We start from the raw sequence: 26,875 nt of genomic DNA on the forward strand, positions 1-26,875 counted from the left end.
CGATGGGAAATGAGAAAAATTAAACTAGAGAAGCCTGAGTCTCTGGTGTCTGAGCTAACATCAGACATAGTAGAGGGCAGAGTTGAGATGCTTAAATGAAAACAAAGGGACTCAGAGAAGGCTTGCATACGGAACAGTCAGACTCCTCTCAGCCTCTTGCGCTGCAGGTCCCAGAATGCCAGCAGCCAGACTTACACTGTCCAGGCAGGAGAGGGGAGGACCTTCCACTGGAGAAACTGAACTGCCCAAGTGAAAAAGATCTACAAACACTGACATAAAGAGGTCACCTATCAAAAAGGTAATTTGCCACCTGTTTAGTGGATAATGAAGCCCACTTATTGATAAGCTTAACCAACACAGAATTTTCAGGTTTTTTTAAATTTAGGGCCTTTTTCTTGGATATAAATAATTAGCTAAGAATCCTCAGACATTTAATCAATCTTACATCATAAAAGAAAGAGAAGGAAAAAGTATATACACATATTTTTAAAAGGAGGAGGGGGACTTCCCTGGTGGTCCAACGGTTAAGACTCCGTGCTCCCAATTCCGGGGGCCCGGGTTCGATCCCTGGTCAGGGAACTAGATCCCGCATGCCACAACTAAGAGCCCACGTGCCGCAACTAAAGATCACGCATGCCACAACTAAAAGATCTCGCCAGCCACAACAAAGATCCCGTGTGATGCAACTAAGAGCTGGAACAGCCAAATAAACAACAACAAAAAAATTTTTTAAAGGGACTTCCCTGGTGGTGCAGTGGTTAAGAATCTGCCTGCCAGTGCAGGGGACACATGTCCAATCCCTGGTCCGGGAAGATCCCACATGCCATGGAGCAACTAAGCCCATGCACTGCAACTACTGAGCCTGCGCTCTAGAGCCCTTGAGCCACAACTACTGAGCCCATGTGCCACAACTACTGCAGCCCTCGCACCTAGAGCCGGTGCTCCACAACAAGAGAAGCCACCGCAATGAGAAGCCTGCGCACCGCAAAGAAGAGTAGCCCCCGCTCACCACAACTAGAGAAAGCCCATGTGCAGCAACAAAGACCCAATGCAACTAAGAATAAATAATAAATAAATAAATAAATGTGTGCTTTAAAAAAAAAAAAGGAGGAACCGTGAATAAACAGAGACAACGCAGGAAACAAAAGAAAACTTTAAAAAAAATCTTATGGTTAATATCCTCAAAGAGTTACCAGAAAAGTTCTAGCCATTTAATAATGACAGGACCCTATTTTTTAAAAAAGAACATTCCAAAAAAAGAAGAAACTTTTTGGCATTTTTTAAAAAAGATAAAAGAGTAGAAGATAAAGTCAAGGAAATCTGCCCACCCACCTCCACTCTCCTCCCACCCCAAGAAAGAGACATACTGAAAAAGATGGTAACAGAGAAAATCAATCCAGGAGATCCAACATCAAATTAGTAGAAGTTTCAGAGGAAAGAAAGAAAATGAATGAGAAGATATTATCAAATTAAGAATAGAAAAAAAAAAAAAAAACCAGGACATGTATTTCCAGAAGAAAGGGCCCATCGCACTCAGTATAATTAATGAAAAAGACTCATATCATTGTAAGGTGTACCACATCACTGTGAAACTTTAGCACACCAAAGATAAAGAGAAGATCCTAAAAGTTACCAGAGAGAAAAATCAGGTAATGTGCAAAGGACTGGGGATCAGAATGGTATTCAACTTTTCATTAGCAACATTAGAAATTAGAAGACAATGGAACAATTGCTTCAAAATGGTGATGGAAAATGATTTTATATTCAGCTAAATAAACTATCAATGAATTACGTGGACGCTACCAGACTTTGTGTTCCATCAAAACAAGGAGTAGGGCTTCCCTGGTGGCGCAGTGGTTGAGAGTCTGCCTGCCAATGCAGGGGACACGGGTTCGAGCCCTGGTCTGGGAAGATCCCACATGCCGCGGAGGGACTGGGCCCGTGAGCCACAACTACTGAGCCTGCGCGTCTGGAGCCTGTGCTCCGCAACAAGAGGGGCAGCGATAGTGAGAGGCCTGCGCACCGCGATGAAGAGTGGCCCCTGCTTGCCGCAGCTAGAGAAAGCCCTCGCACAGAAACGAAGACCCAACACAGCCATAAATAAATAAATAATTAAATACTTAAAAAAAAAAAAAGTAAAAGTCTATAAAAAAAATTTAGAAAAAAAAGGAGTAAACCAAGAAACCAAGAAGGATATGCAAAAAACTCCACAAAACCCCAAATAGGGATCTAACATAGGAGAAATTTGAAGGAAATTCCCAGGAAGACTGAGAAGTCCCAGGAGGGCAGCAGTGCAATGAGCCAGCATGGAGTAGGATGACAGAGGTCTCCAGGGCAAATGCTTTTTTAAAAAAATGTAAATGATAGATTTTCTGTTACATTGCTAAGAAAAATTAAAGAAGACCTATATAAAAGGAGATACATACCATGTTCCTCAACTGGAACATCCATACTGTCAAGATGTCAATTCTCTACTAATCGGAATAAAAAGAATATAGAGTCTAGAATTAGACCCACCCGTATATGATCACTTGACTTTCCCTATTCAGTTCAATGTGGAAAGGAAGGTATTTTCAATAAATGGAGCTGAAGCAGCTGAATAGCCATATGGGAAAAAAATGAACCTACACTCGCACCACACATCAAAATTTATTCAAGAAAAGTCATAGACCTAAATGTGAAAGCTAAAACTATAAAGAGTTTATAAGAAAACATACTAGAATATCTTTATAACCTTAGAATAGGCAAAAAATTTCTTGGAAGGACGCATAAGTCACAAGCTATTTTAAAAGTTTAATATTGATAAATTGAACGTCATTAAAATTAAAAACATCTGTTATCGAAAGACTATTGAGAAAGTGAAAAGGTAAGCCAGAGAATGGTCTCAACATGTCTATCTGACAGAGAACTCATATTCAAAATATATTAAGAAAGCCTACTAATAGAGGATAAAAAGATAACTCAATTTAAAAGTTGGATAAAGGACTTAAATAAGTACTTCATAAAAGAAATTATGCAAATAGCCAGTAAGCATATGAAAAGATGCTCAACATCATTAGTCCTCAGGTAAGTGCAAGTTAAAACTACAATATGGGGACTTCCCTGGTGGCGCAGTGGTTAAGAATCCACCTGCCAATGCAGGGGACACGGGTTCAAGCCCTGGTCCGGGAAGATCCCACATGCCGCGGAGCAACTAAGCCCATGTGCCACAACTACTGAGCCTGCGCTCTAGAGCCCACGAGCCACAACTGCTGAGCCCGCATTCTTCAACTACTGAAGCCTGTGCACCTAGAGCCTGTGCTTGGCAACAAGAGAAGCCACCGCAATGAGAAGCCCGCACACCGCAACGAAGAGTAGCCCCCGCTTGCCGCAACCAGAGAAAGCCTGTGTGCAGCAATTAAGACTCAGTGCAGCCAAAAATAAATTTAAAAAAAAAAACTACAATATGATACAAGGACACACCTACAAGAATGGTTCAAATTTAAAGGCTGGTCATACTAAATATTGAGAAGGATGTGAAGCAACTGGAACTTTCATTCATTGCTGGTAAGAGTATAAAATGTTCCAACCACTTTGGTAAACTGCTTGACAATTCCTTTTAAACTTAAACGTAATCCTATTCTATAATCTAGAGATTCCACTCCTATGTATACACCCAAGAGAAATGAGGGCATACACTAAAAAAAAAAAAACAAAAAACCTGTACAGGAATATTCATGGCAGCTTTCTTTATAATAGCCCTAAACTGGAAACAATCCATATGTCCAGTATCAGGAGAATGGAAAAATTATGGTAAATTTATTCAATATGATTAATAAAAAGGAATAAACTACTGAATGAATTACATACGACACATTATGTTGAGAGAAAGAGGCCAGACACGAAAGACTATATATTGTAATATTCCATTTATATGGAGTCAAAAACAGACACAACTAATTTATGGTGACAGAAGTCAGAGTAGTGGTTCTGTGGGTGGATATTGCCTGGAAAGGTGCATGCGAGAACTTTCTGGTGGTAATATTTCTATTATTAGAAATATTAATATATTTATTATATTATACAGGTCTGTATATCATGACCTGGGTAGTGATCACAAGGGAGACAGTGAGCTTAAGCTTAAGCTTTGTGAATTTTACTCTGTGTAAATTAACCATCAATAAAGTACTGATAGAAAAATAGAAGCATGAACTCTTTTTAAAACATGGAAGCAAGCACCAGAAAAAACTGTCAAAAGAATTTAAAGTGGTTGTTATTGGTCTTCATAATAAACCTTTTAGCATTATTTAATTTTTCATGTATTTTATAATAAAAAAAATTTTTAAATTACCTCCCACAAAACAGAGGGATATGCCGTTGTCTGACATATATCAATAGTAAGTGCTCAGTGATGACTTACGATTTGAAGGAAAGGAAAGAGGGAAAAAAGGAGGAAGGGAGAACAGACCTTATTGCAGTGCTTGGTGTTTTGGCGGTGGACTCCTGATACAAGATTCGTATATTGAACATTCCCTATCACTGAATAAATAGGTCACAAAATTCTGCCCTCTTCTCCACTAACCTTATGCTTTTTTTACAGAGCACTACATTACTAAATGTCATGGATACCCAGAATCAAGGTGGTGGTCCCAGTTGGCCATGTGACCTCAGGTGAGTCCCTTCACCTCTAAAGACTTTAGTTTGTTCATCTCAAAAGTAAACCAGACCGTAAATAAATAAATAAATACTTAAAAAAAAAAAAAAAAAGTAAACCAGAGGCTGGGTGGTCTCATAGGTCCACTGCATCTAAATTGCAAGGATTCCAGCCCTTAGGTTTCCTTTTCTTTTAATTTTCAGCCTGCATAGCCCCTTGGGACTTACCAGCTAAAGAGGTTTCACATAAAATGTTTTCCAAGGAGCTGTGTCTGCCCTGGCCAGCTTCCTTGAGTTTATCTGGGTGGTCTTTCGTGACATATTCTTCACCCCATTCTTTACTATCCTTTGGCTGCCTCCACACGCCAGGTGGAAGATGGCCCTTGTGTTGGATATCAGCTGAGAGGCAAGACTTAAGGTTTTCTTCTGCTTCTGGAGTTGTTGGGTTCATTCCTGAAAAATAACGTCTGCCATCAAGTTCTGATTGTTTAAAGATTATATTTGTTATGAACTCTTAAATATTATGCCTCTGCTTGGGTACAACTATCCCTTGAGGATTAAATATATCGATTAAGGATTAAAAGCCTCCACAATTGCAAAGCATCACCTTTCTCTGTTTGTGGTCTATGCTCTCACTCTTTGTACACAGTCTCTACTGAATAAGGACTTTAAAAAAATAAATTTATAAAATAATGTAACTAAGTTATAGTAGTGTGTATTGACTCCTCATACCTGCTGCCTTTCAGGTGAGCACACCAGGGAAGAAAATACAGAAAGAGGAAGAAGAAGGGTGCCAAACACAATATCTTATTTTGGAATTTGTCCTTCTTGGCCCTAATGATGGTAAGTTTCCCAAAGGCAGGAGGAAGGGAGGGAGGGAAGATGAAATAATTTATAAAATTCTGGTGAATTATCTCTTAAATAAACAACTTTTAAATTACATAAACTATAAGGTGTGTGGTCCACAGAACACTTATGTCATGCTACCTACACCTGTGAGTTCTCAGCAAGTGTAAATTCATTGGTAACTAAAATGAGCCCGAAGGAACCAAGAATACTGGTTTTGTCTTAAACTTCTCTGCCCCTTCTCTCTCTTTGGGTTTAACTGAGTCACCAACCTAGTCCAGCACACGTCTTGGAATCTTAGTAACCATAGTGCTTTACCTCGCTTGGGTTCTTTCATGCCTGGTTTGAGACTTAGGGAGTAGAAACAGGGAAGGTAGAAGAAGGGAAAGGGGGGAATTGCTAGAAGAAAAGAGAACTCAGAGAAGAGCCACTCACCAGGACCCATCATTCCCTTCACATTGCTATCTCCTACATGCATGGATCTGGCCTCTTGAGCTGCAGAAGAAGGAAAGCTTTCAGTCAGTATTCATTTCACTCACGTAGACTGGCACCTTCTATGAGCTAGGAACTGGGATAGACTCACAGAGCTTACCTTTGACTGGGGGAGCCAGAGCAGTTAAAAAAGAAAAAAGAGAATTACGATATAGTATGACAAGTACTATTTTCCCATTTCTAAAAAGATGTAATAAGTGGTACTTAACTCATAGATAACCCTAAGAATTAAATCAAGTAACATTTCTAAACTGCACACAGCAAGAGTTAATTATCATGTAACTATGATGGTGAGGATGGTAATGCTGAGCAGAGCCAGAACGATGCTTTCAAAATGTAACGCAGACCCTGTCAAGCCTCTGCTTAGCCCTCCAACAGCTTCCCATTTCAGTGCAAAGGCCAAAGATCTTAGATTGATCTTAAGGCCCTGAAATATCTGCCCCCCTCCCCTGCCTGATATTTTTTTCTTTTTAAAAAAAAAAACCCACATCTCCTATTGTCTCCCTGTTCATTCTGCTTTAGCCCCACTGGTCTTCTTGCTATTGCTTGGGCACATCAGTTATGTTCCTACCAGGACCTTGGGGCTGTTCCCTTCCCTCCACCCGAGATCCATAAACTAACTTTCTCACTTCCTTCAGGTCTTTACCTGGCACCCTCTCTAAAATTACACCTGTGTTTCCTTATTTGTCATCTTATCACATCTAACATACTACATATTTTATTTGTCTTGTTCATTGTCTGCTTCCTTCAGAACAAGAACTCCAAGAGGGAAGGATTTTTTGTTGTTTTGTTCATTACGACATCCCACCACCTAAATCAGTGCCTGGGGTGGATGGATGGATAGAAGGAAGGGTAGTGGGACGGCTACACCTTGACTATAACATCATGAGAGACCTTGAGCCAGAGGCACCCAGTGCACAGATTCCTAACTCAGAAAAACTGACATAATGAATGTTTGCTATTTTAAGATACTGAATTTGGGGTCAGTAGATAACAATGGCACCATTTTATAATTAAGAGTGGGTAAGCCAACCCTTTCTAAAAGTTTGGTCCTTTGACCCTGAGTTTTAACATAACCTACCACCAATCGTATCCAGAATGTCTTACTATGGCACATTATCCCCAAATTTCTGTAGCAATTCAGTAGAATAAACTATGTTATATAAGCCATACCCATATAACAAGGAAGAAAGGAGAATTTGCCACCAAACAGCGAGTTTAAATCCACCTGGGCACTTTGCAAATATAACTTTTAATCTTTTATCTTGTGAACATGGTCGGCTGCCCCAGACTTGACATTGATCTGACCTCTACCTTCCAAGTCCATTCTATATTCTTCCCTAACAAGATCATCCTTTTATGTTGTGCTCTCTATGACACGGAGCAAAGAAAGTAGGATGACCCGTGATGAACCCACTCCCCAGATGGATCAAATGAGTTTTCCCAGGCTGTACCTATTGAGTCTCTAAAATAACTACTCAAATGGGTAAAAACTAAAAATAAAAAAGCAAATCTGTACTTTGAAGTTAATACCTATTAAAAGCCACTTGATTAGGAGTTTTAAATTCAGTTATCCAAAGCACATTTATTGTCTTTGAATATATGAGCCACATTGTTTCTTAAGCTATAAGGGTAGAAAACCACCAGTCCTGCCCTTGAGGAGCTTACAATTGATCTAGAAGTCATTGAGCCTCTTTTGGAGACTTTTGACATGAGACCAGAATAAGAGGAAAATTCATCCAATGTTAATATCTACATTCATGCTCCTTCGTAGAAGGTGCTTGCTAGACATTGCTGAGGATACAAAGATGTAGCAAACATGTAATCGAACATGGTTAACAACATCACTTGGAAAGCCAGTCTCTTCAGTACTGCCACATGCAATTATTTTCTAACATCTGTTCCATCATCCCAGATCAGGGATGTGCCTGTGGCTGTTTCAGCCCACAAACAACACCAGATCAGTTTTCCAGACAAAGGGGAGTACAGAGTTAGATTGTCGCTGACATCACTGCCTGCCAGTTAGAGCAGATATGAATTTCTCATATCCGTGAAAAACCTGGCTGAAAAAACAAAGGAGAACACACGATTTTATGTCTATGCAGAGAGACAAGCATTGAGAATAATGTAGAAAAGAAAACAATTTATTAGAGTGAATAATTTTTAAAATTTTTTCTCCTATGGCTGGTATAGTATTATTGTGCAATAAGTTATTTCCAATCCATTTGAAACTTAGAATACCCAGGTTAGTATTTTCCCCCAAAAGAAAATCTTTTAAAATTGGGCAGACTCTTCCCCATCTCTTAGATCCCCTGGATTCTTCTACATTCCAGTTACAAAAGGAAAAATTCTGAGCAATACACCATTTTCCTCTAATAAGCATGGATGATGTAAGCCTATTCCCAATGTTACTTAAGCCCTAGGAACCGAGGAAGAACTACTTGGCTAATTCAGTGTGATGCGTGAACTGTACCTTTTTCATAGGCCTGAGAAGGCAAAAGGTTTGTAAAGTCTTCACTTGGAAGAACAGGTTCAGGGATGTTGATGGAACGGAAAGGACTTCCTTGTGCTTGAGCAGGTCCGGCCTGTGAGCCATGTTCTTCTTTTTGAGTTTTCCTAAGGAAGGAAAACAAAGGATCTTAATACATGATGGGGTAAGAAGAGAGTAAGTTCAGAATAGGTCAAGAAAATTTCTGAACCCTACAAAATTGCTGTTTTTATAAATTAAAAGCAGTTAAAACTAGCAATTCGCATGATTCATTACCAAAGCTGGAGAAAAAAAATCAAACATCTACAAATCACCTTCTAATTGTAATATCTATATTCTTATTTTTCTGTTACTGGCTTCCCTGTGGTCAAGATCTTCACAGAGTTTACAGCGGTGTCAGTTTGCTTGGGATGATTTACATTCTCTTCACAAACCAACACAAAGGTAGCAGGAAGGAGCAGGTCCTCAACTGAAAACAATGAACCATTCTCCAGGGTCACACAAATATTATTTCTATTTTAAATCTGATAATATTAAAACATGTAACAATGAAGATTATGTCTGTTTAGTGGTGAAGCTTTACTTGATTCAACCTGGTTGAGATATTGTTTAACATAAATTTAGTTTCAATGGTCAGAGTCAAATAATAGTATTAGAGGAATTTCAGAAAACTAATAAAGAAGGAAAGTCACTGGTGACCCCACTATCTTAACACAGTCGTAATTTAAATATATCTTTCTAGTTGTTATTTTACATGTTTTTACAGTTGAAATCAAATTCTACATGGCACTTTATATCCTTTTCATTTAACTTCCTATTGTATTAAGTGCATTTTCTATTACCATTCATTTTTTGTATTAACCAACTTTTATGCTGCATAACCTCCATCACATGCTGGCCCATGGAACCCAGTGGCCAACTGTACACCAAGAGTGGGGAAGGTGTTCCTGGTGCCTTTGTACAGGCCATTGCTTATGGGTTTGCCTTTGGTCGATATTTTGGTCAGACACTCACTTGGCTTTAACTTTTCGAGATTCTCTTCGCTTCTCCTGTTGAAGCTGTTCAATTTTCTGTTGCATTTCTTCTTGTTTGGAAGTGATGGCCTGGATCATTGACATGGCATTGCTCAGCTCTTCCTAAAAAAATAAGAATTGATATGTATTTAACCTGGTATATGAAGTAAAAGTATATAACATGATATCTAGTACACAGTAAGCTTTTAATACATACTTGTTGAATCAATGAATGAGAGATAACAATTTTACTTCTATTGTAGCTTCTAATTTTAACACAGAGATCCAAGAAAGTAAAACATGATATAGATATTTTTCCATGAAAATTAGTGAATGGGTCAGAGGAATACTCTTGTATTTGGTTGCTAGGCAAAGAGGCAAGTTTTCTACTTCTGTTACTAAGACCAGGAATCTCTCTTCAGCAGGGAAATAGAAGAGGGGCCCACCTTAAAATAGTTCAATGAATTCTTCATCTCAGTAACTTTTTCTTCCATGGAACATCTGCAACTCTTAACCTTCTCTTCCAAAGCATATTCTCCATGTTGAATTCTTGACAGTTCTTGCATTGCTTCTGTGAAGCCAGTTTTGAGTTCAGAGGCTAGAGCCTGCAACTAAATAATACACAAAGAGTGAATTCAGTTTGCTATAAATTATTATAAATGGTATCACTGACACTTCGGACATTTCTCTTGTTTGAGAAACCAGGCTCTTGAACATGTGCAGAACTCATTTACTAGAAGACTAAAGTTTGGACAACTTAAGGAAACCTTGGCCCCATTCATCTAGGAAAAAGAGGATCTTCTTTATATCACACATGCTGAAGTTTGATAGTGACAAGAAAGCAAGCAATTTTAATTAAGTTGGCAAGTGCTTTTGCAAGCTACTATTTATTCTCACACTTTTGATTAAAAAGAGATTTACTTGAAAAGCAACATATGCATGTGAAAGACAGTGTTGATCTATAACTCTTCAAATTCCATGAAAGAAGGGATGTTGAAGAAATTCAGATATTTTTTCCTTAAAAAATGAAACGATAAAAAGAGTAATAATTAAGCATATCTGAATATTTCTTTGAAAGGGAATAAGTTGTTTTTTTTAAAAAATATTCTTGGATGATATCATGGAAAAGGAGATAATGGTATTTCCAGTGGCAGGAAATAGCTACAACAGTAGAAGTTCAGCACATTGATAGTGATGTGAATCATCTTCAGCCATCAAGCCCAGTTGTGTAGGAATGCACACTGGATTTTTATTGTCAACTTCCAACCATGAAAAGGGTGTCAATTTTGGAGTCAGTTAGGGTATAAATCCTAGCACTCTCCTACAAGTACTAAAACCTCAGGCAAGTTCGTTAACCTCTTTGTAGCAGTTTCCTCATTCATAAAATAGCTGTGATAACATTTCACTAGGCTGTCTTGAGAATTAAATGAGTAAATGTAGGTAAGGTGCCTGCCATAGCATATATGCTTGGTACATAAAATGTGTTCAAGAAATTTTAATTCTTTTCCCCCTTTAAGTAGCAAATCAGAAAGTTAAGCACAAACAGAAATGTGGAGAAAATGGAGCACTTCTAAAGTTCAGTTTTATTTATTGAATAAATGAAAAAAGCATTTTCAACAGACAGAAAGTTAAGATAATAATAACAATAAGATAATAATAACATTACTTTCATGATATTTATGATCTTACACTCTGCTAAGCAGAGGAATGCTTAGCTCCAGATTGCTTTTTACAACAGAACTTTTTAGAAGGTTTATTCTACAATTAAAAGTATCCACCAAGTATGCTTAATTTAAAGGGATGGAAATTAAAGTCCAGGTACCTTAACAAAATTTCTTCAAATGTGTATTTCTAAACATTTTTAGAATCTGATTATCCTAATGGTTCCAACTTGCAGTGGCATCTCCAATTATAAAATGACTTACTCTCCTACACCGTATTTTCAAAATATAGGGTTTTGTGGTTCACTGTGCTTCACAAAGTTTTCTTTCGAGGGCTAGGGGGAGGAGGGGGAAATAAGAGGAACCAAAGAGATCATTCTGAGGGAAAAAGCATGCCCTGTCAAGTGTTTGGAGCTGAAAGATTGGGAAACAACATGAGCAATCTGTTTTTCATTCCAGTCATTTTTAATTTTAATTAATCTCTGTGATGGATTTCGGCACATGTCCCAATTCAGTTGTCATGATGGATTAAATCACCAGATCAACTACATTTGATCTGGTAATTTTCATTATATAAATTCATCTTCTGTGAGCAAAATGAAATCGATGGCCATATAAAATCAAAGCAAAACCTAGGCAAGTTTTAAAATTGAAGGAAGGAAACCTGACATTCACTCACATTTCCTGCTTGGAAAAAAAAAAGGGAACCACTTTCCAACAGAAATAGGTTTCATTTTCACTGCTCCCTTAGGTGGATGTGTGGAGTTTTCCCCAGGAGGCAAAAGGAAGCAGCAGGGTCCTGGGGAAAGGATTTTCCTCACCTGTAGAACCCCAGTTCTCAAAAAATTAAGAACTATCAATACATTTCACTAACAGCCAGGTTGTATAGGGACTTTGGGAATTCTGAAACCATTTAGAGCTATGAGCCCATTTCCTTTCCATGTATTACTTTGAGCTCCCTAGATACCTGCCACTGAAGTAACACTACTGCTTTATAAACAGCTTCACAACCACTGACCAGCCAGGGAGCGAATGCCATAGTGAATACAATCACACACCTGAGACAACAGGTCATTTTTAAGGTGCTCGGGGCTCTTAAAATCTTTAGCTGCTACAGACTGGTTTTCTGGTACCAACTGGCCGTTCATTTGTGAATAAAAAAGTACTCTGCAGACATGGGCTTCTCTTTTTTCTGTTCTCTCTGCAGCTTTCTTATTTGACAGCCCGCAGCCCACCCCCAGGATTAGAAATGGGTGTCTACCTTGTTCTCCAGCGAGTTGAACACGTTCCTCATCTCGTTGATTTTTTCATGAAGCTGCTCTAGAGAGGTTATGATCCCTCCATCCTGCCGCTGGAGGCGGGCTCCCACTGGAGGCAGGTGCAGGGAAGACTTGTACTTCGAAGCCTACGGTCCACAGAGGGCATCTTAGGCTCAAAGAAATAGGGGAGGGGAGTCCGAATTCTTCCTATTTCATGCTCTTAATTTCTGTTTCTCAATTTCTTTTACTTTCTTGGCTTCTTAACTCTTCTCAAGGTGAATTTTAGTCAATGTCTTCCCATTTTTTTTTCCACCAAAGATCCCTCAAACTAAATTTTCATAAATTCTGTAAGTTGTTCCAACTTGTTTTTTACACAGACTTCTCTCTCCTTCCTTTCTGTCCCATTATTAAGGTCAGAAGGCTGCTATGAAGCAAATTCAGGGACTGGGCCTGTGCCTTGAGAACTCTGCAAAGTCATAAATGTCAAGATTTGAGAAATCTCCACAAGGTATGCCAAATTCCTGCAACACCTGACTAAAGGCTCTACAGGAGCAAAAGCCCAGGTATTTTGAAGTAGCACATGACGGCAAGGATGGCAAGGTAACTGCTTTGGCTTCCCCCTAAATTGGGGCGGCTACAGAAGGAACAGGTTCTTTCTGCCAGCTGCCACTTCCTAATTGTAGGCCTCTATTAATCCAATGCAACAGATTAATCCATTGCAATTAATTTAACACAGTGATTTAAAACACAAAGTAGGTGAGTCATTTGAACAGTCAAGAGTAAATTTCCCAAATCTACTCCTCTACACTCCCTGCAGAAGTTGATCCTTAAAGTCATTCTTACAGGGCACTATTGAGGCTGCTATGAAGCCCAGTGGGCTGGAAATTTATCTTATCCATCCTTGGATGCACCACAGGTCTAGCAGAGTTAACCTCTCTGGAGTTAGAAGAAGATTCCTCAATGGCAAAAAGAGACTGAGGCTCAAACAGGGCTTACAAATCCTAGAAAATGTTCAATGGCAGTTTTGATGATGAAACCTATTACTGCAGGACTGGTTCCCATAGTTTTTCAGTTAGAGTTTCTTTGGGTACATAACTCATTTTCTTAAATTATTTTCATTACAGAGAAAAATAAAGAAGAAAAAAGAGAGTCACCCCAAATCTCATTAATATAACCATTAACATTTTGGCATATTTCCTTGTAATTTGTGCTATGAATATAAATGCAGATATTTATATTGTTGAAATCACACTAAAGATATATTTAGATTCTGCCCTCCCTTTTTTTTTCTTTTGGCTAACATTCTTATAAGCCCTTTCCTTTAGCCTTCAAATTTTTTTCTAAGTAGGTATTTTTAATGGCTATATAATATTCCATCCTACAGATGTGCCAGAGTTTACCTACCCATTCACCCTTGTTGGAAATTTTTGTTGTTTGTAATTTTTCAATATAAAATAATGCATTGGAATAGAATGCTTTTTATTTAAAGATTTGTATGTATTTCAGGTTATTTCCTTAGGATAAATTCCTAAATATGAAAGTACTGTGAGTCAAAGGATGTTAGGTTGTACTGACCCAAAGGGCAATCTACCGTATTAGAAGGAGACAACGTATTTAATTAATTAATAATTATACAAAATATATTTGACCAGAGGGTTTGAAAAGTTATAACAATATGGTTGTATATTCTTAGAAACATGCTGTATGATGTGCAATGTCCTAAATTAGCATATTTGGAGAAACATGTGTCGGACAAGGTGTATGAAACATAGGTAGTATAATTGGTGGAAGCTGAAGAGTCTACATTGCAAAGGCTACAAGTGAGGCAAAAACACAGCTGGAGTTCAAATCATTAGTGTGAGGATTGAGCTAGAAATAAATTGCTCAGTTGCCACATCTGTTGCCTTAACTGGGGACCCCTGACCCCCACTTCTCATGTTAATGGAATCATAATTTTAAAATACATATTCAAAAGGAAGTAATCAAGGCTGAAGCAACACAGTGTGACTCTGGAAGAGAGATTGGGGTGGACTTTGAGAGGGCTATGTGCAGTGGACCAAGGACAAGAAGGAAAGGGGACAGACTTGGATTCAAATAAAAGGAAGTATACTAAGCTAAGGAGCAGTCAGCGTGTCCACACTGATTCACCTGGTCCACAGTAATTCTATCTGGGATGAACTGGGAGATGGTAGTGCTCATTCTCCTGTTGGCTTCTGTGACCTGATTTAGGTCATGGTACCTTACTGTTACCAAGGAGCTCACGTCCATCGAAAGAACAGGGAACCAATTTGGGGTACAAACATTTTAACACTTTTACTGCATTTTAACTATTAATTTTCATAAAAGGTTCCACCAATTTACACACACACTCATCAGATCTAAATACTATTAATTATTATTTGCTAATTAGGTAGTCAAAAACTAATACTCCTTGTTTTAATCATTGTTTCTTTGAGCATCAACCTTTTCTTCCATTTATTAGCCATCTGTAATCTTACTTTGGGAAATTACGTTCTTTGCCCATATTCTACCGGGGTTTCAGAAGTTTTCTATTTATTAATTCTATGAACTATTTATACATCATTAAACCTCTGTAATGTTTTTGTGGGAATTTTTCCAATTTTGTTATTTGTCTCTGAATTTGTTGAAAATATTTTTACATTGGGAAAAATTTTAATTGTGATGTGATGAGCTCTCTAACCTTTCCCTTGTGATTTCTTCCAGTGCTTTTTTACTTAAAAGACATTTCACATTCAGAGACAAAATAAATATTCACGAATTCTAAACTTTTATGGTTTTTAAAAATATTTAATCCTTTCATCCACTTTTGAGTTTATTTTGATTAGAGTATGAATTGAGAATCACTTCTTTCTTTTGCAAAGAACCAGACAATTTTCCAAATACCATTTGGCACCAGCCTAAATGACTGCATCAGACCTCTTGGCTCAAAGCAATATATACATCTCACGATATTCATTCATTCATTCAACTAATATTTAATGAATATGTGTTGTATTCCAGGCACTATACTTTATTCTGAGAGTTCCACAGAGAGCAAAATGTATTAATCCCTGCCCTTGGAGCTTACATTCTAGAGAAGGAGACAGACAGTTAAAAAATAAATAAACAAGTTAATATTTACTGTAATGTCAGGTAGGGATGGGGGGGGTCTATTGGGAAAATAAAATAAGGAGATAGAAAATGGCTGAAATGTCATATGTTGCTTCAACTTTCGATGTCACAGGGTTTTTTTGTTTTTTAATATTTATTTATTTATTTATTTTGGCTGTGCCGGGTCTTAGTTGCGGCATGCTGACTTCTTCGTTGCAGCATGCATGTGGGATCTAGTTCCCTGACCAGGGATGGAACCCAGGCCTCCTGCATTGGGAGCGCAGTCTTACCCACTGGACCACCAGGAAGTCCCAACACTTCAACTTTCATATTTTGCTCTCCCTTTTTAGTATAGATTGTATCTATTATAGTTAATTTCTCCCTGAATCCCTCCTTCCTCTTCCTCTTCTTCTTTCTTTACTTCTCCTCCTTCATCTTCTTTTTGGTTAAATGTTGCTTGCAGTAAACAGACTTGGACTTAGGAGACATTCTTTTAAAACAAGGATGGGGTTATAATCACAGCATCACAGAGGTCATATAGGCCAACTTCACTTCTACTGCTTCATTTGTTCCTCTGTGAACAGATGTACTTGGATTTGTGACACAATAAGAGAATGAGGCCACCCCCACTGCAGCTATATTTAGCCAACATTCAGGGAGTGACCTACATAAAATCTATAATAGACTTTAAATCATACCTGAGTTTAAAGAGATAGTCACACTCATTCAAATGCCATACAAAGGTCAGATGTTAACAGAGGAGAGGTGGGTGGGGAAGGCTTTTGGAGGTCTTGGACAAGTAAAGCATCAAATCAGCACTGAGTGAAGACTCACTCTGGTTTCCAGACCTTTGTTCAGGCTAGTCCCTCTGCCTGAAATACCCTCCCACACATCCACTTACCAATGATCAACTCGTCCTTAAATGCCTGCTCCAAATCCTTCAGTCAATATTAATTCATTCCTTGTCCATATTCCATAGAATTTTATCAATGCCTCTGTTGTAATTCTTCCAACAGCCTACCTTGTATGAGCTATTTATTGCATGGACACTTAAAAATCAATGAGAATGTATGTTTCATCTGTTTCATCTCCCGTTAGGCCAAGCAGAAGACTTTGCACGTAGTAACTGCTCAATAAATACGCATTAAGTTGAAATGAGGCTGTTGCCTTCGCCCCTTCTCATTGCTGGTCTGGTTCTAGGAGCAACATGATTAAAATGTTTTCATAATCTTGTGCTGGCTTGCCCTAGTTGGGTCCACAGCAATGATCTCTTGCATGATATTTTTGGGAACTAGTTGTTATTTTCACTTTACTGTTACTTAAACTCAACAAATCTAAATTACGTTTCCCCCAAACTACCTGCTCCTCTGGATTCCTATATCTCTATTTGGGAGACCACTCTTTTTCCTAGTTACCAGGGCTTAAAACCTTAGAGCCAACTTTGAAATCACCTTTTCTCCCAACCCCCATCAAACCCTGTCACTTCTTTCTTCCTTCTCATGTATTCCAGATAACAATGTCTTAAGTCTAGAGAGGAGCATGGGTTTCCCTAACCCAAGCTACTTTTACATTACAAATTATGTCAGAATAATCTCTTATGCTTTTTAAGGACAGAAATTTACTTTAAATCACATGCGGAAGATAGAAGCCAAAGAAATGCTATGCAGCGAGCCAAAGCAGCCCAATGTGACTCTCGTTGCAAACATATTACATAAAATTTTGCAGAACATTTCTCTCCCTTGTAAATCAAATTATTCCCATTGTTTAAAAAGAGATTAAATTTTTTTCTATTATCGTATTTGAACACTTGCAATATTAACCCCCTTTTATTCTCAGTTCTCCCTGCTAAAATAAGAAACTAAGAAAAATAGATCTCTCACTCCTTCTGACTGAAATGTTATCGCACAGTGTAATGGCCAGGTTGATGGAGGCAACAGGAAGAAAAGCAGCGTTGATGTGGGAGTGGTGGTGCTGTAATTTATAAACTGGATAAGTTGTCCTTCAGTCATCAGTTTTCTCAAAAGTACAATGTGAATGGTACTCTCGTCCCTGCCTATCCCACAGCCTTAAGTGAACAAATACAATGATATATGTAGAAGCTTCTGTGAGTGCTAAAAAAATGTATACGTAAAGGACAGTCGTCACTGTGACACATAGGAGAGCTCAAAACAATCTGTGTCTTTACCTGGTAAATCTGTGTGGAAGGATTATTCATCGGCTTATGTTCATTCTCTCCTGTAGGGAGAAAGAGCTTTGTTTAATCAACACAATTCATTCTGTTCCTATTCTCTTCAGACACATGAAGGGAATAAGGGGACTTACAGGATCCTAAATCTGTGCCTGCATGACAGGAAGCCAACGATTCAACAAGAACAGAAGATAAACTGGTGTAGGTGATTTTATATTACATCCTAATGACCAAACCATATCTACCTGATGCAACTCTTACAGTAGAAAACCATGCTCTACCGTGGTGGGGAAGTTTCTCAATCAAACTGAATGATGAGTAATCATTAAATAGTCAGAAGGGAGTGCCCAGGAAGGGTCTCTCTCTTATTTTGGGGGCTGACTGAGGCTTACTTGAGGGGATAGTTCCACAGTCAGGAAGGCATCTATTCAGTTGTCACTTTATTGTTCTCAGGAGGCCTCTGTAAAACATCCCTTACTTCTCCTACCTCTGATCCTTGCTGAACTTCTGAACTTTGCCCTTCTGTCACTGCCCAGATCAGCTAAGGGAACCTTGCCATCCTCCTGGACAAGAGGGTTGATAGAAGGGAATTGTCAATGCAAATGGTCTGGGAATGATGCAGGCAGAAAGAAAACAATACTGTCAACATCAGAGACTGTGAAACACAGGTCAAACACAAAGGAAGTAGTAGGTTATAAAAACCATTTATACCTAGGGAGGAAAAAAGGTTGGCCTAGAATGTACCTTTTGGAATCACATTGGTTGGCCCTGAAGATGAGGCAATCCATGTAAAACATGCAGCCCACATGAAGCCCTTTACTCATCCACTTAGCTACATCTCCTCTGTGTCACATTGTATGAATCAAGCAGTTTATAGATGAAACCCCTGGTTGCAAATATTTGGTTGTATGAATGTGTATATTGTTCTCCTAAGACATGCGGGGATAGGGAACCCTTCCTTAGAGGAACCAGCCACGGTATGTTAAGTTCATAAATAATACGTAACCTCAGCCCAGAATTTATACACACTGAGGGCTGTCCCTATAAAATCCAGATGGTTTGAGATTACCAAAATTCCCCACACAAGCTTGAGTAAAGTTTACTTAGCCCATTTTATGCTATGTCCCAACAGCCTGGTATAATGTCAAGAACCAGAACTTGAGGACAGAGACCACGCTCCCGGACCAAACGTTGATATGTTGTGGTTTGTAGCCTGACTTCTCTATGACTGTTTCTTCACCTGTCTATTGGAGATGATAATAGAACCTACTTTTATATGGTTGATTCTATATGGTAAAGATTAAAAGAGAAAGCCCTATGTTTCTAGGCCAGCCTAGGAGGTGTTGGATGTCTGTTAGTTGAATATGTATCTTGGCGTTATTCAGCAGGTCGTTCTGAGGCAGTCCTAAAGTTATTGCTAAGAAAAGTAACATGACTACTCAAATTGTGTGTATACATGTCACATTTCCTGTTTCCCCAGCACCAAGTCTGTGCTCTTCATGGTCATTCTACTATGATAAGGAAATGAGAATAGTCAAGTTAACATATTATCATGTTTTGAGACAAGGGCAAGACAAGCCCACAACCTACATTTCTTAAATCCTGAACCTTAAAGCAAGACATAGGAAAAATCTAACCTTGCTTTGTTTTGGTTTTTTCCATGGTGCCTGTTGCTTCTCTCCTCCAGCTTATTCTTCAACATTGCATCTTCATTGTCCCTGGATCAGGCCATCCCCTCTTCCCCGGACCTGTCAGTTGAAATCAAGAGTAAGGGAACAGGTGAAGTGACTGGATTTACTTTATGTGTTAACTTTAAAAAACTGAAATGAACACAGCTATTAGAAGCAACAGACGTTATGTGCAATTTCAGAAGAGTGAAAATATTGTTGAGTAAATATTTAGCTTAAAACTCAAAAGTAGGGCTTCCCTGGTGGTGCAGTGGTTAAGAATCCACCTGCCAATGCAGGGGACATGGGTTTGAGCCCTGGTCTGGGAAGATTCCACATGCCTCAGAGCAGCTAAGCCCGTGCGCCACAACTACTAAGCCTGTGCTCTAGAGCCCGCGAGCCACAACTGCTGAGCCCACGTGCCGCAACTACTAGAGCCTATGCTCCGCAACAAGAGAAGCCACCACAATGAGAAGCCCGAGCGCAGCAACGAAGACCCAACGCAGCCAAAAATAAATAAACAAACAAATAAATAAATTTATATTAAAAAAACCTCAAAGGTAAATATTTTGTCAACAAGTATTAAATTCATTACTTAAAATTATGGTAGTTTTTAAGATACTATTTTGGGGATCAAATAAATTAATTTAAACCCGTTGATTTTATTAGCAGGGTATAGTTTAAGGAAATTAACTTGAGCAGGCATAAAGGCTAATATATCTGTTTCTATTTAATTAAATAGTAAGTTCCTTGATGGTCTTATCCCCACTTTCTGCATCTGGTAGACTTTTTTACACCAGGAGATGCTTGTCAAATGTAGCCTGGCTGCTGTGACCATTAGACATGAAACTGCCAGTTCAGAATGAAATCTAACAAGCAAAAATGGTATTGTGGACATTGGCCCTCTTTTTATCCATCTAGAATTTCCAATGATTGGGGAATTCCCCAACCTTATGAGGCTTGATCATAGGCCTCCCATTATATAGAGGCTGAAAGTGCCAGGTTCTCCTAGCCTCCCTTGCAGCTAAGGTATGATGGGCACATGGTACCACTTTGATACACCCACCCCAACTGGCAGTTGCAGAAGAATTTCCTAAGGCAGATATACTTGATATACTTTCTACTTTCTTAGAAATAGAAAGAATTCTTAAGACAGCAGCAGCAGCAGCAACAAGGGGGGTGGTGGTGACCATGATCTGGTACAGACAGTTTAGGTAACTCAAGCTGCTGCTGTTCTTGGTCCTTTCCTCACCAGAACAGCTGTACTACATGATTTGGGGCATTGCTGTTGGCCGCATATCCCAAACTTGGTTCTCCAGTCTCCTAGCAATTCTATGAGCTGCCCATATCCTTTCAACAAATTCCTTTGCTGTATAAATTAGCCAGAGCTAATTTTTTACTGCTTTGCAACTAAGAAACCTAATTGAAACAATAAAAATATATTAACACTATCCAAGATTGAGAAGACACAAGTTAAGACTTTGTTCATTGCTCTAGAAAAGACATATCTAATCCATAGTGATAAAATGCAGATCAGTAGTTGCCTAGGGCAGGAGGTGAGGGTTTAACTGGGAAAAGGCACAGTGAACTTTTTAGAGTGATAAAAATATTCTGTTGCTTAATTGTGGTAGTGGTTATACAGTTGCATAAATTTGTCAAAACTCATCAAAATGTATATTTTGACTGGGTGCATTTTATCCTGTATAATTTATACCTCAAAGTAGAATTGGTGTTTCATTCATATATTGAGGTCTGTGAAGCAAAATGATAAATTGACAGTCTGGAAGGTTCACATGGATGAAAACCTGGTCAATAGCTACACAGTTATAAATGAGGAATCTAAAGGAAGGCCCAAAGTGAAGGCCATATGCCATTTGGAATCTTGTACATTTTTCATGTGAGCATGGAAGTTATGTCAAGGTAAGGCATCTTCCCTAGCTATCTGAATCTCTTTCATAGCTGATATAAGCATTACTAAGATGAAATGTTTCTGCTCCTTAGCAATTGATTTGACATTTAATGAATTCCATGACGAATATAATTAAATCACAGAATGTTAGAGCCAAAAAGGCACTGAGAAAATTATTTGATCCATCTTCTTCATTTATAGGAGAAGCAACTGAGACCTGGAGAGGAGAAGAGAAGTGACCTGCTCAAAGCCACACAGGTTTGAAAATAATTGTTAGAAGTGATTTCTGTTACTATTTGGGGGAAAAAAATCTTGAAATATGTGAAGCCATATTTTAATGGGATTTTATGGATAATTAATTCCAGCAGATTTATTGATCTAATCTACAACTAATTAAAAACAAACCCCAAAACCTCCATCCATCTGAGATAAAATGTAAATTTATGCATTTTCAGAGGTAAGACATCATCAAGCTCACAAATGTACAAATGGTTGCTGATTTCAAGAAGTAATAAAAGGTATGTGATTACTAGAAAATAAATTAGAAATTTTATTTTATTTATTTAATTATGAAAGCAACCAAACCACATTGTAAAAAATTTTTTAAATATAGAGGGAAAAAACGAACTATAATGACTCTACTTAATGATCATAGTCATTTCATTGTATTACCAGTCAATCATTTTTCTCTTGAATGTTTTACCTGATTGTTAATGGAGCCTACCTATAATTTTTAATCTACTTTTCCACCTACATTATAACATAAGCATGTTACTTTCTTTTACAAATTGGACCATTATTATTCATGTCGTTTTTATTGTGGTCATTTGGGTAGAGGGTACGAGTGTTCCTCCTTAATCCCAGTCAGTGTTAACAATGCTGGAATTCTTCCATTCCTTTCTCCATCCTCATAGAACCACATTCAAACATATATACAGAATATACATATATGGGGTGGAACTGTCATTGTAGTTCATACTGTACCTCTCTGCATCATCTCTCTCACTTAATATGTCGAAGCAATCTTTCCAAGTTAATTGGTATAGATCTAAAAATCACTTTTAATGGCTGCATAATATCCGTGGTAGGAATGACCTGTGTTAATCATTCCTGTATTGATGGGCATTCTCCTTATTTCCATTATTTTGTCACTGAAACAATGCTACAACAAACATCTTGGTACATAGAGCCATATATATTGGTGCTTTTATGTATGTAGGGGTTTAATAGATATGACTAGGTTGCTTTCCAAAAAGACTATATTCTCATTTCCTCCAAGAATACTGCATGAGTACCTTTTCTCCTGCAACCCAGCCAATAGTGGATGTTAACGCTTTTTAGTTCTTGCTAGCCAGATGGGTGACAAGTGATTTTTCATCTTACTTTACTGATTTCTAGTACTATTAAGCGTATCTACATATACTTACTGGACATTTAGATTTACTCTTTTGTGATTATCTATTCCTCTGCTTTGCATATTTTTCTATAGGGTCATCTGCCTTTTCCTTGTCAATTAATGAGGGCTTTTATATAATATAGATTAAATATTTATTTGTCACATGATTTATGAATATTTATCCCATCTATCTTTTTGTCTTTTAACTTTGTGGACACTTTTGCTACTGACACATTTTTTTAATTTATGAAGTCAAATTTTTTCCTTAATTGCTTCTTGGTTTCTTGAGTTGGTTTTAAAAGCTCTCCTCAGCCCCAAAGTTTTATATATACTTTTTTCCTAAATTTTCTTCTAAGGTTTTTATTATTGTTAAGTATTTAATTCATCTGGGATTTGTTTTTATATATGGGGTGAGGGAGTGTTCAATTTCATTATTTTCCAGATAACTAGCCACTTGTAGCTACACCAGTTGTTACATAAATCATCATTTTCCTCCATGGAATTGAAATACCATTTCTCATATACACTGAGATCTATTATTTTTCTATGGACTCTCTATTCCATCCTGATCTATCTAACTATTCCTATTCCAAAATCACAAATTATATGGCTCTTCAGTGTTTTAAAAATATTTGATGAGGCAAGTCAACTATTATTCTTTTTATAATTTGCTTTTCCTGACATTTATTTTTCCATATGAATAAATGTACTACATGATGATTTTACCCATTACAAAAAAATGTTGAAATTTTCATTGGAATTGCATAGATTTATATATTAATGTGGGAGAACTGGCATTTTTCTTACATCAAATCTTGTCATCCAAGAGCAATATAGTTCTTCCCATTTGTCTGAATCTTGTTTTAGCTTTTTCAATCAGATTTTTTAGTTTTCTCTTAAAGTTCCTGTACTTTTATTGTTAAATTCATTCTTAAATAATTTATACTTTTTATTGCTACTGTGAATGGCATTTTTTCCATTTCCAATTCTCTCTAGCTGGTTTTCATATTCTCTCTCTCTTTTTTTTTAATATTTATTTTATACACAGCCACATTACTAAATTGTTTTATTAATTATGGAAGATTTTTAAAGTAAGTATTTCTAGGTGACTTTTATCCTTATTTTCAAATTTTATACTGGTTATTTCATTGTTGTATTTTATTATATTTGCTAGAGCTTCTAGAATAACGTTTACTAATAATAGTGACAGTGGATATCATTATCCATCTTCTTATTTTAATGTAAATGGCTTTAAAGTCACTTAGAATCATATTTATTTTCTACCTTTGGTAAATAATCGATATCATATTTAAGTAATTTCTCTTTAGTCTTATTTTACTAAAATTCCTTATTAGGAATTTATCAGTCCTTTTAGCAGCTATTGATAGAATTGCCTTTTTCTCCTTTAATTTATTATTATAGTGAATTATACCGATTCCCTGATGTTGAATCATCCTTACATTCCTGGGATATTTGCTTGGTCATAGGATATAGTTTTGTTGATACTCTGCTGGATTCTATTTGTTAATATTTAGACATTTTTGCATCTATATTCATGAGTGATTTTGATCTGTGGAGGATTAATTGCTTTTTTGTTTTTTATTCTATGGGGCGGGGAATTAACGTTATCCTAGCTTCTTAAAGTGAATTAAAGAGTTTTTTAATCTTTTTCTATAATCTAGAAATTTTTAAATTAAGTTGCAATTATCTGTTCATTGAAAGAGAGTAGAGCGTAGCTATGAAAACATTTGGTCTTAGTGCCTTTTTATAAAAGTAGATCCTCTAGAGACTGTCATACAGAGTGAAGTAAGTCAGAAAGAGAAAAACAAATATTGTTTATTAACGCATATATGTGGAACCTAGAAAAATAGTACAGATGAACCAGTTTGCAGGGCAGAAATTGAGACACAGATGTAGAGAACAAACGTATGGACACCAAGGGGGTAAAGTGGCGGGGGTGGTGGTGGTGGTATGATGAATTGGGAGATTGGGATTGACAAGTATACACTGATGTGTATAAAATGGATGACTAATAAGAACCTGCTGTATAAAAAATAAGTAAAATAAAATTCAAAAAAAGTAGATCCTTAAACCCTATTCAATTTCTTCAAAAGTAATTGGTCTTTTCGAATTTTTAACTTAATTTTATAATTTATATTTTCCTAGGAAATAATTTCCTTAAGTTTGTCAACAAATCTGTTGATAGAGAATAAACATCTAACTTTTATTGAACAGCTGCTATGTGCCAAGCACTATGCTTCATGTTTTATTTATATTGTCACCTCTAACTGAATCCTCATATTGGTCCTGTTTAGTTTGGATCATTATCTTCATTTTTCAGATGAGCATATTGAGGCTTGAGAAAATGAGGTAATGACGTACCCAGGATCACAGATAAGAAGTGGCGGAGGGAGCCAGAATTGGAACTCAGGTCTCTGTGATTTCAGAACTGGTGGATTCAACTCCTAAATTTCTCCAAATAGTTTCACAATCATTATATTTAATTACTGAAAAATAGTCATTTGAGGAATTATATCATTGTTTTCTTTCCCTCTCCCCATTATTGAATATTAGGCTCATTCTCTATTTTTCATTATAATTAATGAATATAAAAAAGAATATAGCTATTTTTTCCCTTTATTTAAGACCTTTTAGAGGCTAAGTTTACAGAAGAGAATTACTAGTTTGAAGAGGATGATCATATTATTGAGTAATATATTTTGAAAAGTACATCTTAAAAGGGAAAATAACAGGACTGCATGGACAAGTACTGTGACTTTTTCTGGAAAGAGCTATACTACATTATGAAATTCCCTTTGAGATCTTACTTGTCGTCTGCTTCATTGCCTATGGGCATCCCTCACCCTCTGGGCCCAGTAATTCTTTACTCTGCCCTTCATAGTCCTTGAATCACTGCCTACCTTTGAATAAATCAGATACTGCCACGTTCTTCTCACCAAGTTAGCATGCTTCTACTCCTCCCCAGCCTTCCTCCTTTCTTTCCATCTCTGCAATAGCAATTCTAGCCTCTAATAACATCCATCTGGGCCTTGGCAGACTCTTGAAAAAATACTGGTAAGTTTTTAGAAAAAGTCTGTTTGTCTCTAAACCATGTCTGATCATTATATAGAACAATGGTTTTTAGTCTGTTCTTTGAAGCCCTCAGGTTTTCTTGAGCCTGCCTTGGGAGGAGAGAGAAAGCTGGTGGAGTCTTGGGCCCCCGTTCCCATCCCCTTCAACCAGAGTCTCTCTGTTCTCATCTAATTTACATACTATAGCTTTGGGGAAGAATTTTCTTTTAAAATGGGTTTCTGCTGGTTTAAAAAGGTTCTAAAATGATCACAATAGAGAAATAAGAATGTAGAAACATTAACCTAAAAAGTTATAGCCAGATTTTTATGAAATTAATTCAAGTAATAAAATTAGTAATATTAAGAAAGTTAATAGAAGCCCAAAGAATACCAAAAAATCTCCTGACCCTCCCTCAGACTGACCTACAATGTATACCCCACACACAAATGCAGGCATAAGACCACAAAAATTTAGGATTGTCTATTACTTTCCAATTACTGCTGTGACAGAAAAGGAAAGTTTGGCACTTTGGGGAATTGAAATTAATTGAAAACAGACTTGAGTTAATTTCCATTCCAGTGTCCTTTATTGAATGGGTCTTTAGTGCACATTTCTAATTTAGTAGAATGAGAACTTTTTATGTTAGGGGGAGGGTGATGAGGAAATATTTTCCCCTGAAACTAAAATAATTCATCAGGACAAATCTTGCAAATGGTTTCAAAGAGGAAAGTCTACATGATCTTTGTGATATAGAAAAGTACTTTGAAAAAAATTATGAAAGGGGTTGTTTGTTTTTTCCATACAGCCTAAAAGCAACGTATGTTTCATGAAATGATGTATTTCATGACCTTGCTTGTACCTGCGTCATAGTTTCCAAACCACTCTCGCATACATGATCTCACCTGATGATCGTAGCAATGCTGTGCAGTGGGCAGCACGCTTTACCATCCATTTCATACAAAGGGAAACGGTAGCTCTGAACAATTAAGGAAGTAGCTCCAAGTAGAACCATTATTCTTTCTATTAGTTTCTATCTTTAAATAAACCTCTTCATGTCACAGGATTCCAAAGCACTGTAGTATCAAAAGCCACTTTTACTGTCATTAAAAACATATCAGTTCCTATGTGGGGTCTGATAGCT

At 37.3% G+C, this 26,875-nt stretch overlaps 1 protein-coding gene across 12 annotated transcripts in view; it reads right to left on the minus strand.

The window, feature by feature from the left end:
- The window catches only part of ARHGEF33 (Rho guanine nucleotide exchange factor 33), a 113,811-nt gene that overhangs the window by 69,289 nt on the left and 17,647 nt on the right, over positions 1 to 26,875 (minus strand). For 10 of the 12 annotated variants that reach the window (XM_036873672.1, XM_036873668.1, XM_036873669.1 and 7 more), the window contains 9 exons: positions 19,328 to 19,438; positions 17,688 to 17,737; positions 12,394 to 12,537; positions 9,918 to 10,082; positions 9,473 to 9,594; positions 8,444 to 8,586; positions 6,071 to 6,076; positions 5,914 to 5,973; positions 4,861 to 5,085 (listed from right to left, as the gene is read on the minus strand). In XM_036873672.1, coding sequence (XP_036729567.1) covers positions 4,861 to 5,085; positions 5,914 to 5,973; positions 6,071 to 6,076; positions 8,444 to 8,586; positions 9,473 to 9,594; positions 9,918 to 10,082; positions 12,394 to 12,537; positions 17,688 to 17,737; positions 19,328 to 19,352 — 940 coding nt within the window. In that variant the 5' untranslated portion in view covers positions 19,353 to 19,438. The remainder of the gene's footprint in view (positions 1 to 4,860; positions 5,086 to 5,913; positions 5,974 to 6,070; positions 6,077 to 8,443; positions 8,587 to 9,472; positions 9,595 to 9,917; positions 10,083 to 12,393; positions 12,538 to 17,687; positions 17,738 to 19,327; positions 19,439 to 26,875) is intronic. The other 2 variants (XM_036873678.1, XM_036873679.1) reach the window with 1 other exon arrangement.

This window comes from Balaenoptera musculus, chromosome 13 (assembly GCF_009873245.2).
Source record: "Balaenoptera musculus isolate JJ_BM4_2016_0621 chromosome 13, mBalMus1.pri.v3, whole genome shotgun sequence".
Classification (NCBI taxonomy): domain Eukaryota; kingdom Metazoa; phylum Chordata; class Mammalia; order Artiodactyla; family Balaenopteridae; genus Balaenoptera; species Balaenoptera musculus.